Here is a 16,120-nt window from a genome sequence, read left to right as displayed (position 1 = left end):
GGAATTGAACCAGCAATGCTTCGGTTCATAGGCCAACATTCAACCCACTGAGCCACACGAGCCAGGGCCTTTTAATTTTAAACCTTCTTAAAAGAGGAAGCTGAAACTCCCAAATCAAAAGCCTTAATCTGCCACTCACAATGTATACATATATGAAATCATCACAATGTTCACATTAGGTATCTTAAAAGTTTTGTCAATTATAACTCACAAAGCTGAAAAAAATTAAAATCTCTCTCTCTCTCTCTCACACACACACACACACACACACACACACACACAGCCTTACTCTGAACCAACACTGAGACATACAGCAATGGAAGAGGATCTTTTATTCATTACTCTGAGCAAAAATACAGACTATATTTATTACTTTATTTTCCCATAGAGAGAATATACTTTGCATTTACTAGACATAAAAAATTAGTTGTCAGGTTCTGCTTTTGGAGAATAATCAATAAGCCCCTTGTCAATGGTTGGATATTGAAACCAGGGACCATCACCTCTCGCGCGCATTAATCTTCGTACTTCCAGCTCCTTTAACCTGTAACAAATGAAACAGCAATAATGTGATTCTAACATTTCCAATTACAAATTTAAATGAATTACCACCATAGAAAACAACACCGAAGAGTCTTCTGTTTTATGTAAAGTATAGTGTCCCTCTGTAGATCCATGTGTATGCATAAAAAGGATATATACCTACAAGCAAAATTTAGGACTGCTTTAAGTTTCTTCACGAGATTTCCACTTTAGGTATATGTGTGTAATATACTCAGAAGAGCAAATTACTTCATTCATACACACGGGACACTGTGGGACTCATTTCGTCCTGCTTTGGCTGCCACATGTTGGAAAACAGAAGATAGCTGATGGGCATCTGAGGCCAGGAACACCCAGACAACTTTCCCCAGGGGCAGCTCCACTTAGGCAGTCTGGCCCAGGAGCTTGGCTCTCATTTGCAAAAAGTTGTAAGAGAAGAGGAGCATTTCATGGGCAAGGAATTTAGGATTTATTTTTTACTTATATTATCTTGTTTATTAGTTAGCTAACAAATATTATTTTTTGTTTTTTCCCATCCTCACTCAAAGACATGCCTATTGATTTTTAGAGAGAAGGGAGGGAGACAGAGTGGGAGAGAAACATCAATTCAAGAGAGAAATATAGATTGGCTGCCTTTTGCCCTCATTGGGAACCGAATCCAAAACCTAGACATGTGCCCTGACTGGGAATTGAACCCTTAACCCTCTGGTTCACAGGATGACACTCCAACCGAGCCACACCAGCCAGGGCAAATACTGTTTTTAGTCACCAAAACATTACTTGAATTGACAATAATTTCTCTCCTGTCCATGCTCTTTGTCTGGACAGATCACTTTCACTTGAATAGTGGTAATGCATTTCCTGTCTTTAATGCCTACTATTATGGCCAAACGCTGTGTCAAGTGCTAGGAATTAAAAAAATGAAGATGCCTTCTTGGAGGAGCTCACATCCCCTTATTTGTGCTGGCTGTCCATCACCATCAGGACAGAAAACCTCTTGAGAGCAGGAATGGTATCTTATTCACCAGCTACCAGCATCACAATGAGCCTGGCCAACATCAGACAGATAATCAATGTTTGTAAAGAAAAGAAGAAAGAAAAATCAGGATTACGAAAAACATTCTCCAACTCTAAGATCTACTTACTTGTCCTCATCCTTCTTTACAAACTGAATAATCTCTATTTTATAAAGATAATTTCCTCTTTTATAGCCAAGCCTTTGTATAAACTACCACACATTCCTGAAATAGTTCCTCTCCATCAAACATTTTACATTTTATAAACTACACATCAATTTTTTCATATGACTAAAAATGTATCACATTTTAATAATTCACTTTATTCATCTTAACCAGCTCACAAACCCCATCTAGGAAAGATTATATACCTTTGTGATTATGGATCTAAGAGAGCATATTTATCTTTTATTTTTATTTATATACCATTCTTTTCCTTTTCCACTTTAGAATATAATTATCTAAAACCCAAGTAATTAAAATGTTCATAAAAGAGAACTGGTTAAATAAATTATGGTTAACCCACATAATGGACTACTATGCACCACAGGAAAATCAATATACAGTAACAAGGAAAGAGATGACAGACATACTGTTAGGTTAAAAAAGCAAGGTAAGAATTGATTGTGTAGCATCTTCCCATTTCATTAAAAAAAGAACATATATACACATGTATAAGGTATTAAAAAATCTGGAGGATCAAAAATAATAGTTACCTCTGAGGGAGTTAATTATGGGAGGTAGTTCCTTTCTATTTTATATCTTCCTTTATGCTTCACTTTTTCAAATACCTAAACATATACTTTTAAAAAACTGTAGGTACTCCATACTGCAGGCTCACAATGGCAACTTTCCTTTGAGGACAGAAGTCAGGGTTTTGTTTTTACTATGTTTTATTTTGGAACTGTTTAGAATCTCCATATTCCTAAGAAATTCTGGGATCTGGTCTTTTAATTGGAACTCAAAGGTACATGTCTGAAGTTCAAAACAGTCCAGTGTTACTAAGTATGAGCCACGTTGTTGTTCTGTGCTCTTAAATACTTAATTCCAGTTCTGTGGGGCAACTATATATGCGTGTAATCACACATCTAGAAAGTAAGCCAATCATGTTCTTTTACTTATTTAAATATGTTTACATATCATCACAATGTTTATGATATACTAAGATTAAAACAGGATGAACAGAAAGCAGATCAATGGTAGTCTGGGGCCAAGAGCAGGGGAGAGGGATTGACTAGAAGGAACAGGGAAGAGGCTCACTTGGTGATCAAAGTGACCTTGACAGTGGTGGTTACACAGCTGTATGCTTCTATCAAAAATTCACTGAACTTACCACATAAACAAAATGAAAGATAAAAACCATAGGAGCATTATTAATAGATGCAGAAGAATCGTTTGATAAAACCCAGCATCCAATTATGATAAAAACTCTCAGCAAAGTGGGGATAGACAGAACATACTTCAATGTAATAAAGGCCATATATAACAAACCTGAAGCCAGCATCATGCTTAATGGGCAAAAACTACGATCACTCCCCTTAAGATTGGGAACAAGACAGGGATGTCCACTTTCACCTCTATTATTCAACACAGTACTGGAAGTTCTAGCCACAGCAATCAGACAAGAAGAAGAAATAAAAGGCATCCAAATTGGAAAGGAAGAAATAAAATGGTCATTATTTGCGGATGACATGTTACTGTACAAAAAGAATCCTAAAGATTCCACCAAAAAAACAAAACAAAAAACACTACTAGACCTGATAAATGAATTCAGTAAAGTAGCAGGATATGAAATAAATATCCATCAGTTGCATTTTTATATGTCAATAATGACCTAACAGAAAGGGAAATTAAGGAAACAATCCCACTCACAACTACTTCAAAAAGAATAAAATACTTAGGAGTAAATTTAACCAAGAATGTAAAAGACCTGTACTTGAAAAATTATAAGACACTGAAGAAAGAAACTGAAGAAGATACAAATAAGGTGGAAGATTTTCCGAGTTCATGGATAGCAAGAATTAACATCATTAAAATGTCCATACTACCCAAAGCAATCTACAGATTCAATGCAATTCCTATCAAGATACCAATGGCTTATTTCTCAGAACTAGATAAAATATTCCAAAAACTTATATGGAACCACAGAAGACCCTGAATAGCAACAGCAATCTTGAGAAGGAAGCACACAGTTGGAAGAATCACATTACCTAATATCAAACTATAAGGCCATACTAATCAAAAGAGCATGGTTCTGGCATAAAAACAGACATTAGATCAATGAAGCAGAATAGAGAGCCCAGACATAAAATCATGCCTTTATAGTCAATTAATATTTAACAAAGAAGGCAAAAGCATACACTGAGCTAAAGATAGTTTATTCAATAAATGGTGTTGGGAAAACTAGACAGATATGTGCAAAAAAAAAAAGAAAGAAAAAAGAAACTACACCACCTTCTTATACCACATACAAGAATAAATTCAAAATGGATTAAAGACTTACATGTTAGACTCTAAACCATAAACATCCTAGAAGAAAACACTGTCAGTAAAATCTCAAATATTTCTCATAGTAATATTTTTTCTGATATGTCCTTGAGCAAAGGAAACAAATAAAAAATAAAAAAGGACTATATCAAACTAAAATTTTTTGCACAGCAAAGGAAACCATCAACAAAATGAAAAGACAACCCATTGAATGGAAGAACATATTCTGATAAAGGGTAAACATCCAAAGATACTTTTAAAACTGAACAGCAAAAAACCAAATAATCCAATTAATAAATGGGCAAGGGACCTGAATAGACACTTCTCCAAAAAGGACATACAGATAGCCAATGTACATATGGAAAGATGCTCAACGTCACTAGTCATCAGAGAAATGCAAATTAAAACCACAATGAAATATCATCTCACAACTGTCAGAATGGCCACCATCACTAAATCAACAAACAAGTGCTGGTGAGGATGTGGAGAAATGGGAACCCTCGTGCCCTGCTGCTGGGAACACAAACTGGTGCAGTCACTGTGAAAGCAGTATGCAGTTACTGCAAAAAATTTAAATGAAGCTGCCTTATGACCCAGAGATTCCACTCTGGGAATTTATCTGAAGAAACCCAAAACACTAATTCAAAAGAACATGTGCATCCCTACGTTCATTGTAGCATTATTTACAATTGCCAAGATTTGGAAGCAGCCCAAGTGTCCATCAGTAGATGGGTGGATAAAACAACTATGGGACATTTACACAGTTGAGTACTACTCAACTGTTAAAATAAAAAAGAAAGAAAGAAAATTTTACCCTTTGTGACAGTATGGATGGACCTGGAGAACATTATGGGAAGTGAAATAAGCCAGAGAAAAGACAAATACCATATGATTTCACTCATATGTGGAATCTAATGAACAAACTGAACTAACAAGCAAAATAGAGTTGAACTCATCAATGGAGAGCAGATGACAGCTCTAGAGGAAGGTTGGGGGAGCTGAGGGACCTAGCAAAATAGAAAAAAAGAGCTCATGGGACAGGGACAACAGTGTGGTGACCCAGGGGGCTGTGTGGGGGTGCCACTGGGCATAAGGCAGATAACTGGTAATGGAAAAAAATACAATTAAAAAATAAATATATAAAACTTGCTGAACTTAGTGTGTACATTTGATTGTATGTAAACCTCATTCCAAACACCAAAATAAATCTCAGATAGGATCAAATTTAAAAGCAGCAAAAGGAAACATAAGTAACCATTAAAAACATAATTTTGGACTTATATAATTACTTATTTAGCTACTATCAGAGACCTATGCCTAACACAAAATCCCAGAAGCTAGAGAAAAAGGCTGACAAAACTGACAATAATTAAATGAGTAAATACATATAAAGTAATTAAAACAATGTTATATAGCACTGTTCAAAACATATTAGCTACTACTAACTTTTGTTATCTGACACATAAAACATTTCCATGTTGCAAAACGTTCTACACTGTCAAAAGACAAGTAACAAGCCAGTAATACATACCTGCAAGAAAAATAAAAATTAACTTAATATACAGATGAGCAGAAAAATGGGCATTATATAGAAAAGGAAATACAAACACCCAATAGATATGTGAAAAAATACTCAACCCTACAAACTGAAATGATGAGATAACATTTTTCAACTTGTAATCAAAAAAATGTTTGATAAATTTCATTACTGGGAAATGTATGGGAAACAGAAATTATCATGTCCTGATGACAGAAAAGACAACTGGTACAACTTTTTTAAAGAGTTTAGCAATACACATCTAAAATTAAAAACATGTAACATTTGGCTTATCAATACCAATGCTAGAAATTTATATCCAGATAAATTGAATAAATATGCAAAAATATACATAGGAGATATTCACCATAGCACTTTGTATTATATAAAAAAATTCTAAAAAAGCCCTGGCTATTGTGTCTCAGTGGATTAAGTGCTGGCCTGTGAACCAAAGCGTCTGGGTGGCGGGCCAGGTCACCAGCAGGGGGGCGTGTGAGAGGTAACCACACACTAAGGTTTTTTTCCCACTCTTTCTCCTTCCCTTCCCTGTGCTCTACAAATAAATAAATAAAACTCTTTTAAAAAAAATTTGGAAAGGACCTAAGTACTGACAATAGGAGACTGTTTAAAAAAGTAAGGGACACCCACCCAGTGAAATAAATGATGCAGCCATTAAAAAGAATGAGCTATATACTGTTACAGAAATATCACCAAGATAGATGTAAGTGAAATGAAGACAAAGTGCAGAACAGTGTTTATAAGAGGATTCTATTATGTTAATGTATTTTTTAATATGTAAAATATATTTTTTAACGTATATAATTTTTTCTAGGAACATACGTAAGAAGTCATTAAACAGTGGTCACCTAGAAGGACAGACTGGGTACAGGAGGAAAAGACTGGGCAGGGGAGATGGGAGAAGACTGCCTTGCTCTTAACAGAATTTTTTTTAAAAAACTACTTTTAATCTGACAGATATGATCTCCTACTTGTTTCCTGGTCTCCAGCTCATACTCTCCACTCTAAACAGGCTAATTCTTGCTCATCTTCATTCTTTTACATAGAGCAGCCTACATACGTAGTGTTGAAATAGTTTTACTGACCACAGTAAAGGATTTTCTTCCCTTACCCATTGCCCCCCCTTTTATTTTTACCGTAAGTCAGCCTTCTCAGCTTCAATCTGAAGGATAGCCATTGTTCGTTCGTAATTCTTTTCAGGACTATCATAGAAAGTTCGGGCAATCCATCTTGATATAGGATGCTACAAGAGAAAATTTGTGTAAAATTAGTTTCTGAATATATTTTGCTTTTCCATCTTATTATTCTTTAAAATGACAAGCTCAGGTAAACCATAACACTTGTTATGTGCCAACTACTTTATACCTATTTTAAATAATTTTAACCCATTAGGTAGACACTATTGTTGTCCCTATTTTATGGATGAGCAAATTGCACAAAAGTATAAAGTTACTAAGTGACACATCTGAATTCAAACCAGTCTATCTGACTCCAAAATCTGTGCTGAGTAAAGTGTCCGATTTGGGAGCCAAAACCAGGACCTAGTAATTAAAAACCTGGAGCTCTTTCTACCATTTAGGAAAAGATAAACTAAAAGTATGGCTTATTTTAAGATTTAATAATGAAGTACTTCTTCCCTAAATATAATTTATTCAGATAATAAAACAGGATATATGAGGTCTGTCCAGAAGGTATCCAGCCATGTAATATGAAAAAGAGAGACATTTATTGAAGATGGTACAAGTTATAAGAAACACTGTACATTGGACAATGATGCCTCAGTCCCCTTCAAAGTAGGCACCTTGGGACCCCACACACTTCTCCCAATTGCCATTAGCTCCCCCATCGTCTTTTCCTGAGTCTCATCAATGGTCTGTTATCTCTTCCTTTTCAAAAGTGATTTTAGTTTTGGGAAAAGCCAGAAGTCACAGGGCGCCAAGTCTGGGCTAAAGGGGGACTGAGTCACCTGGGTGATTTGATGTTTCACCAAAAAACTCTGCATGAGACATGATGCATGAATGGGTGTTTTTTTGTGATGAAGCTGCCAATCATCAGTTGCCCATAGCTGTGGCCTTCTGAATCATCCTAATAGTTTCCTTGGAGGAATGCTCAAGCTTAATGCAAAATTTGATGCAGATTCAAAGCTCTATCTACTTGCTCAGTCATTTTGAATACAAGGGCCACACAGTACACATGCTCACTTAACAGTGTCTACTGCGGCCACTGACTGGTACAGTGAAATGGTCATTGTTCACAAATGTGCATTCCAGTCCACTCTCCTTGGCTGCCAGGTTACACTGATGTCGTGCAAACCATTCTTGTTATGTAACAATGGCTGGACTTTTTCTGGACAAAACTTGTACTCTAATAAAGCCACTTATCATAACACTTGTAAAGCTAAGTAATAGAATTAATTTTGAGTTTTATTAGTAGTGACAGTATGATAAAATGACTAATTAACAGTGTAGGCTCTACAGCTAAAACTACCTCGGTTCAAAAAGTGGCCCTACTCTCGAACAAAGCACTTATTCTCTTTTAAGCTTCAAGTTTCCTCATCTCTAAAGTGGGAATGGTAATAGTACCTTTTACAAGGAATGAGATATTTGCAAAACACCACCGTGCCTGCTTCACAACAGGTGCTCAATAAATGACAGCTAGTATGAGTACTGTTAAAAATCTTTCCTGTGGCATCGAGTCTGGGATAAGTTGTGACTGTTATTCTGCTAGTTTGAGGAACACTGCAGTTGTCCTTTAAAAAAAACCATAAAGTGCCCTGGCTAGTGTAGCTCAGTAGGGTGATGCCAGCTTGCCAACTGAAAGGTTGCCAGTTTGGTTCCTGGTTGGGGCACACGCCTGGGTTGTGGGCCAGGTCCCCAGTTTGGGGCATGCGAGAGGCAAATGGCTGATGTTTCTCTCACATACTGATGTTTCTCTCCCTTCCTTCCTTCCTTCCTTTCTCCCTCCCTCCCTTCCTTCCTCTCTCTCTAAAAAATAAATAAGACCTAAAAACCCCATAAAGCTTAAAATAATAAAACAATGCAGAAAATTACCAAAAAAAAGTTACTTATAGAAAGTGAGTACAGAATGTATTCATCTAATTGATATCAAAACTGAATATAAAACTGTATCTTAATTGCTGAATTAAGACATTAAAAGTACAGTGATAAGACACCTAACAGAAAGTAACTTCTGGTGACATGTACCAACCTTGTAATATTCCCAGTGTTCTGGTACATAGCCTTCTGGAATTTCTGCTAACTCAGCTTCACCTAACAAGAGAAAACAGTGATGTTCAACTTCAGCATCAGTAGTGTATAATATTAAATCTTCACTATTCAGGCGAGAAACCAACTTCTTGTGGTTTTAAAGTGACCTTTTATTTGTGCTAACAAAGATATCTAATATTTTAAATTCGCTTCAATCTGGCTGACAATTTCATTCATTAGATATATTTTAGATGTCTTCTATATGTAAGGCATTTTCTGTAGAATTATGTGAGTTTCTCATTGTTTTTATATAGTATAACAAGATATAATAAAAGATATATTATTCCTTCTGGTTCTCTTTATACTAACTAGACAAATCATTTTGGGATTCAAGATGTTAGAAGTACTTTGGGAAAGAAAAAGAAGCCCTTTCAGTAGAATTTCCCATAAAAATCTAATGTTTACTGTCACACAATTCCCTTGGAATTACACAATTCCAAGGAATTACACAATTCCTTTTACACAAAAAAAGGAATTACACAATTCCTTTTTTTAAAGAAGATAATAATTTTATGTGTTCTAAGATAGATAAAAACAGTCTGTCATCCCTCAGCCTCTCTTCTACCTATCTCTATTTCCCTCATTGTCTTGTCCAAGCTGGCTTTGCGGAATGAAGACAAGGCTTTTGGAAATCTTTTATGTGGCTGCTAGAGAACTGATGACCTAAAGCTTTTGGAAGAAAACCAATATACTTAAAAAATATATTGTGTATGGTTATGGGTTAAGATTTTATTATTTTAAAATAAATGCCCATGCTTATGTATATTTTATTATTTAAAGAGCTTTTACTTATCCATAATTTCTTTTTTTATTAATGGACATAGATTTTTAAAATTTACCTATTTGGTCAGGTGGGAGGGACTTACCAATGAACACATTCACCAGGGTTATGCCAATTACCACTGGAATCCCAGTCAACATAATGTAGAATTTCTGTTAAGATTTAAAAAAAAGTTTTCACATAACCATTTCCGAACTCTCTTTCCCCACCCTAAAATTATTCTTATTAGATGATTTCCTTATATTTCTTATAAAATAAACTTTCCAAACTGGACATGCAATATCAAGTGACTTACTTCTCTGATTTTATTTTGCCCTAGTTTTTAGATGCCTAAATATAACACCAAAAAATGAAAGAAGCAATGATTAATTGTGTAAGTATAACACAATATATTTAAGTGATTTTTTCATTTTTTGGTTAAAGCAATGTAATGAAAGTTAGAAAATTTTGTATTAACAAGAAGAATGTATACAGAATTATATACCTGAAACCTATATAATTTTATTAACCAATGTCACCCCAATAAAATCAATAAAAAAGAAGTATAAACACATCCGGGTGATTTTAACCACCATATAAAGTCTGAGTTGGTCATGACAAGAAAAGTGGGAGCTCAATCAAGGGGACATAAAGGGATCCCCTTGAGCAAGAGAAGGCCTAGGGGGCAGCCCATGCTCAATGCTTAGGAACACTGGCAGAGTCCGGATAATCTTCCATCCTCTGAGCCCCTACTTTCTGTTACAGAATTTTGAATTAATAATGTACAGTCAATATCCTGCTTCACCCTCTGAATCAATGTTCCTGAACAACACAGAAATAAAAATATCCTATCTCATAATGGAGTTCCTTATTTAAAGAAACACTTTAATTAGTTCTTTGGTAACTTAAAGAATATTTTAGTAATACGAATAATTATCACCAAGTAAATGTTTCCAAAATTCGGGGAACACAGATTATTTTTCAAAACCCCATAATCTAAGATGAAAGCAATGGCTCAATTTTTACTTCCAATAAGCATAAATCATTTTTTCAAGAAAAAAACTTAACTAACTTAAAAAGAAATCCAGTAACAAATCAGACTTTATTGCCCATTTCAGTGTCTCTAGAGAAAACAAATGTGAATTTACAAAATGAAAGACGTTTTTAAAATAGGCAAGAATGTTCTTCCTATTTACATTAAGAGTTCGGTTCAACAAAATTTTTAACTCACCAGTAAATTCAAAAACCGCCTGTCATAGAATCTAGAAGGTTTGATAACAAACAGTCTTTTCCCATGGTCTCCACTGTGTCTCACAGGAGCTGGAAATATTACACAAGTTTTAAATCGGTATACAAGTTTTATACAAGTTTCATATTGGTATACTGTTCTTTTCAGAGATAAAGTCAGATTATAAGAAAATGTATATACATAATGTTTAATATGAATTAAGATAAAAAATGCATGCTTCTTTAAGTATGACAGATAGTGTATCTTTAAACAGGAATTGATGCACTGTTCTAAACTATACCTTTCTTCATGTTTATTCAGTGTTAAAGAAATATCTAGATAATTGTTTGAATTTGTTTCAACAGGTAGGAAGGTCAGAAACTCTTGGTGGCTGCTTTGTTTACCCTCTACAATAAATATTTGCTAATGCTGCAAAGGAAATACATTTAAATTATGCCATTCCATATGAGGCAATAAACACTAGAACTTGCTACACAATAGATAGATGGTGTGAGCATAGGGGGCTGGCGGTGGCATTGGGGGGCGTTGTAAGGAAAAGCACATTATAAGCTGAGAGGAGAAGCATGTTCAATGAATTCGAAATGGGTAATTGAGTGATTACACCCAACAAGTACCTATTACTTAATGCAATAACCTGCAAAAGAGTCAACTCCATAGCCTTGAGGCATCAAGGTTTCTTGAATGGCCTACAAGATGGTACTCCTGGCGAGACACAGTTACTGCTACAAGAGAAGCTACTACACTGATGATGAAATGGGGTCCCCCAAAAGTTTTCATACACATTTACAAAAGGCTGAATCTAAACTGGTTAAATACAAGTGGGAAGTTCTGCCTGCATCCCCCTCCAAAGGTTTAGTGGCTCACAAACTTAAAGTAAGAACCATTGGTATACTGGGGTTACAAAAAAAAAAAAAAGCCAGGTAATTTTATCTTAATCTGATGTATTAGAAGTACAAGGTCAAAACAGGAGGAGCCCCTCCCCACCCCTGAATCTCCATTAGTGTGTCTGTCCCAGACTGCAAAGTTTTAGAGGGACAACCTGGGGCATGCCCCTACTTATGCAACCTGGATGGAAAACCATAAGGAAACTGAGATACTGAAAGGAAAGAACTGAAGCTGACTGGTCTACAAAACAGAAGTCTGGTTAGAGACCAGATGAGAGTCTTTAAGGGGCTGGAGAGCTGTCCCAGGACAAAGGGCATACACTATTCTGTGTTGAGCTGAAAGGAAGAACTGTGTGTGAAAGAACTGAAGGAAAGGATCAATGTGTAAAAGAGGAATTTATTATTTAGAGCTTAATACAAGGAAGAAGTTTCTAACAATTTCAGTGGCTGAAAATAAAACTGGACTAATCCCCCAACTCTACATAAGATAGTACCATGATTGGATTCAAATATCAATAAGGGGATGTTAACAAGGATTAGCATACTACAGAGGATTGGCCTAGAGGATTTCAAACATCCTTTTCCTCAAAGAATCTGAATACATGGCCTATCTTGCAATAAGAAGGTATACCATACCAACTCAGCAATCTCAATGGCTTCCCTCTAATTTCAAGAACTCTTTTTGGACTTATTTTTCCCCTTTGCCTGGAAGCTTTCCCCCAGGATCTTTGAATGGCTGCCTCCACATATCTTTCAAGGCCAAGTTAAATGTCATATCTATTCAAAGGGGTCTTCTCTGACTACATTATCCAAAGCTGGCCTGCCACTTACTCTCCTTAATACCACCTGATTACAGGCATTCCTCGTTTCACTGTGCTTTTGTACTCACAGATCCTCCAGTGAAGAGATTACGACTTGCTTTACTGAGATACTCACTTTACAGCAGTGGTCTGGAATTGAACCCACAGTATCTCTGAGGTGTACCTGCATTTCTTTTAGAACAATGAGCACTAAGTGTAATTATTCAAGTCCATCAGGTCAGGAACTGTCTTATTCAGTATTACATCTCCAGTGCCCTTTAGTGTCTGCCACATGGTAGGCGCTCTGTAAAGACTGTTGAATTTATATTTCCTAAGTAAATTAAATGTTGGGAGGACATCTCCCCCTAGTCCCTGAAAGTAAATCTACTCAGAAGAGAAAGTATTCTTCCAATTTCCCCTTTCAATCAGATACATATGTGCATGTTTGCCACACACAGAGAAAGACAAAAATTAAACTTGATGTGGTTTTAAAGAAAACTGATTAGGAACGACACTAAAAATAGACATGGAGAATGTAACAAAGAAAAAACTATGGAAGACTAGTCAAGCTGCATTTTAGCAATATTAATTGCAGTTATTAATATGAACTGCTTGTTTTACATATAATTATCCTATGAAACAATTATTCATGACATTAAATGTGCCAGAAAACTCATTACCATTAACTGTTCTAAAGTATATTGCATAGCACTAAACTATTTCCAAATATTCTGAGCCTTTGACTTCTTCATGTATTAGGGCCATGTGCTTACAATTAAAAAATATTACGGTGAGCACTACTTACACACAGGTGACTGCCAGGACCTGTGCAACCCAGACCCCCTGCCATGAAAACAGGCATCTTCTGCCACTTTACAAAGTAGGGAATTTTTCAAATATTCATTAATTATGTATAACTAGGTTCCAATAACAAAATTTTTAATGCAAATAAGCTCGGGAAAGTTCATGTTTTTGACAACTGCGGTCTTTGTGAGAATCAGATAAGACACTGCAGGACTTTTTCATGTTTCTAAGACAATAATCAAAAATAGGTCATTTCCTTTTCCTCACTCTCAGACTATTCCCAGTTAATGGTACCACCAACTCAATTAGCCAGATTAAAAATCTCCTTCACCTTCCTTGCCCCTACCCCTCACTCACGAGCTGTCAAGGCCTCTTGATTTTAAGACTCAGACTTCCATTTCTTTATATGCTCTCTTTACCGCAATGGCTTCAGTAATGAACAGCTTGTAGAAGCCATCGAGTATTCAGAAGCATCTTCCTAAAACGCAATACTGATGTTGCTCTTCTGCTAAAATACTCTCTGCTGACTACAAAACAGTTTAGATACTTCTGCTTTATATTCAATTCCCTCCCCTCACCAATTTAGTCCCAACTTCCCTTTTAAAAATTACTTTATTTTCTCTATTATAGTCTATGTTCAATACCATTAGTTTCAGATATAGAGCATGGTGGCCAGAAAATCATGTACTTTACAGAGTGGTCCCCCGATGCTTCCAGCACCCACCTGGGCCCATACATAGCTAGTATGTTACCTGCTATATTCCTTATGCTCTAATCCACATCTCTCTATTTTCCAACTTCCTTTTTTTAGCCATATTATATCTCAACAGCTACATTTCCTAAGAGACCCATATTCAGACATACCAGAAAATACACGTGTTACTTTTCTGCTTACATCTGTTAAAACTACCTCAGAATCCAGTTAAAATGCCCCATCTTCCATGTCTGAATTAACTCCACACCACTTGATTACACAATAATTTTAATACTATTCTGTTTTTTTAAACCAAAATATGCACACTTAAAAGAAAAAAAATATGCACATCAGTCTTCAACATTCAAGTTCACTGCAGCTAAGGGAAAAATTTAAGTTCATTTCCTGAATCTCTTGCCATTTGACCTTTAATACAAAATAGAGAAAATACTTTAATTTGCTTGTTGTCTGAGGAAGGTTTCACCATGGGTAAATAAAGATAACATGACAGTACTACATGTTTGGGAAAGATGTAGCCACAGGGCCATGTGAAAGGCTAATGCTAGTCACTACACAACTACCTTATAAAGTTGGTTAAAATTATCATCCCTCCTTTTATTTTACAGTTCCTATGAAACACGATCATTTCAAAATGAAATGTATTCTAGAAATACACAAAATTACGCAGAGACATATTTCAGGGTTCTAAATTCTGATCAATAGGAAAAAGATTTGTTTTCTTGTATTTCCCTGTCAACAGAGTAAGCACACTTGTAATAAACACCTTTTTTTTAGAGATGGAAAAAAAAAACCAGGTTTCAAGCAATTAAGTGCCTTCCACGATTTGATGACCCAAGGCTACACAGCTATTAAACTTTGGAGCAGGATTTGAACCCAGGCAATCTAACTCCAGAGGAAACAAAACAAGATAAGGTTCTCTACTGTGCTGGAACTCACATTCTGGTAGACGCAGAAATAAACAATAATATAATAAATTAAAACCTTTCATTGCACAGTGACAGATAAGGGTTCACATGCAAAATACCTTTGAAAGCAGGTACTTGGCTGAAACACAATAACACCCAGTACTGCTATTACATCCTTTCCTGCTCCCAGTGCAAAGGGAAGATTACCAGTAACCGTCCTTCCAGGACGCCAAGAATGGGAAACGGGGCGGGGGGCGGGGGTGATTTTTACCTTACTTTATTTCCAGCTAGGAAAGATGAAATACTAACCTAGCTAGTGTTTAAAGAGGAAGATAACTGTCGTGAGAAATGGCTTAGGGTTTTTTCTTTTTTTTAAATCAAGGAGTGTTAGCAAAGTAGTTTTGTAACAGGTTCAAATTCCTGAAATCTGAATTACTTTCCATCATTTCCAGCAAGTCCCTATCATGAGCCCGTCCGCCTACCTACAAACTACTGAGCATCGGTGGGCACCTTAAAAACATAACTTCTCACGTTGCGGGATTAGAACCTGGTTCAGGGTAAAGTACAAACCACCTGATACCCGAGACATGGGTCTCAGTTCTGTGCCTTTCCGATCTCAGCTTCATCCGCAAATTAGCACCAATTAGGATGGCTGAATGACTGAGTGCTTCACAAATGCCAACAATTTAAACGCAATGGACCCGATTACTCCAGGAAAACCCTCAATCTCCTCACATAGCACGTCCTTCATCCCTCATCTCAAACCCAAGCCCACAATTTCTCCCGTCTCCCTCCGAATCCCACCAAGGTCACCCGGGAAGTCCTCTATCTCACCCCGCTTCCCCTGAGAGCGCGTTCTCCCAAAGCCAGCACCCACCAATAGTCTTCGGAAAGCCACGCGTGAGGAAGCCCCCGAACCCAAGTCGAGGGCCAAGGCAGCGGCCAGACAGAGCAGCCACCGCAGTGACCGAGGCCCGCTGCAGTAAGCTCATAGCCGCCATGGCTACTACGGGCACTAGGAAGAAGTGGGGGGAGTAACGGGAGCCTAGATGGCCCATTTACCAGCGAGGGCAAAGTCGTAAGGGGGCCATGTTGAGTAAGGGCAAAGGCTGCTTCGGTTCTCTCCTTCCGGTCAG

The 16,120-nt window shown here is 36.6% G+C and overlaps 1 protein-coding gene across 1 annotated transcript; it reads right to left on the bottom strand.

Annotated features, from left to right (window-relative positions):
• Positions 1 to 309: 309 nt before the first annotated feature.
• Positions 310 to 16,083, bottom strand: NDUFB5 (NADH:ubiquinone oxidoreductase subunit B5). Its single transcript, XM_028504549.2, has 6 exons — positions 15,862 to 16,083; positions 10,859 to 10,947; positions 9,734 to 9,800; positions 8,809 to 8,870; positions 6,738 to 6,844; positions 310 to 544 (listed from the first exon to the last, which is right to left on the bottom strand). Exons 1-6 carry the CDS (start codon positions 16,040 to 16,042, stop codon positions 424 to 426), a joined length of 627 nt encoding a protein of 208 aa, XP_028360350.1. The 5' UTR covers positions 16,043 to 16,083; the 3' UTR covers positions 310 to 423.
• Between the last annotated feature and the right edge of the window lie 37 nt (positions 16,084 to 16,120).

This window comes from Phyllostomus discolor, chromosome 2 (genome assembly GCF_004126475.2).
Source record: "Phyllostomus discolor isolate MPI-MPIP mPhyDis1 chromosome 2, mPhyDis1.pri.v3, whole genome shotgun sequence".
Classification (NCBI taxonomy): domain Eukaryota; kingdom Metazoa; phylum Chordata; class Mammalia; order Chiroptera; family Phyllostomidae; genus Phyllostomus; species Phyllostomus discolor.
The sequence above is the reverse complement of the archived record's forward strand: the minus strand, read 5'-3'. Positions and strand labels throughout refer to the sequence as shown.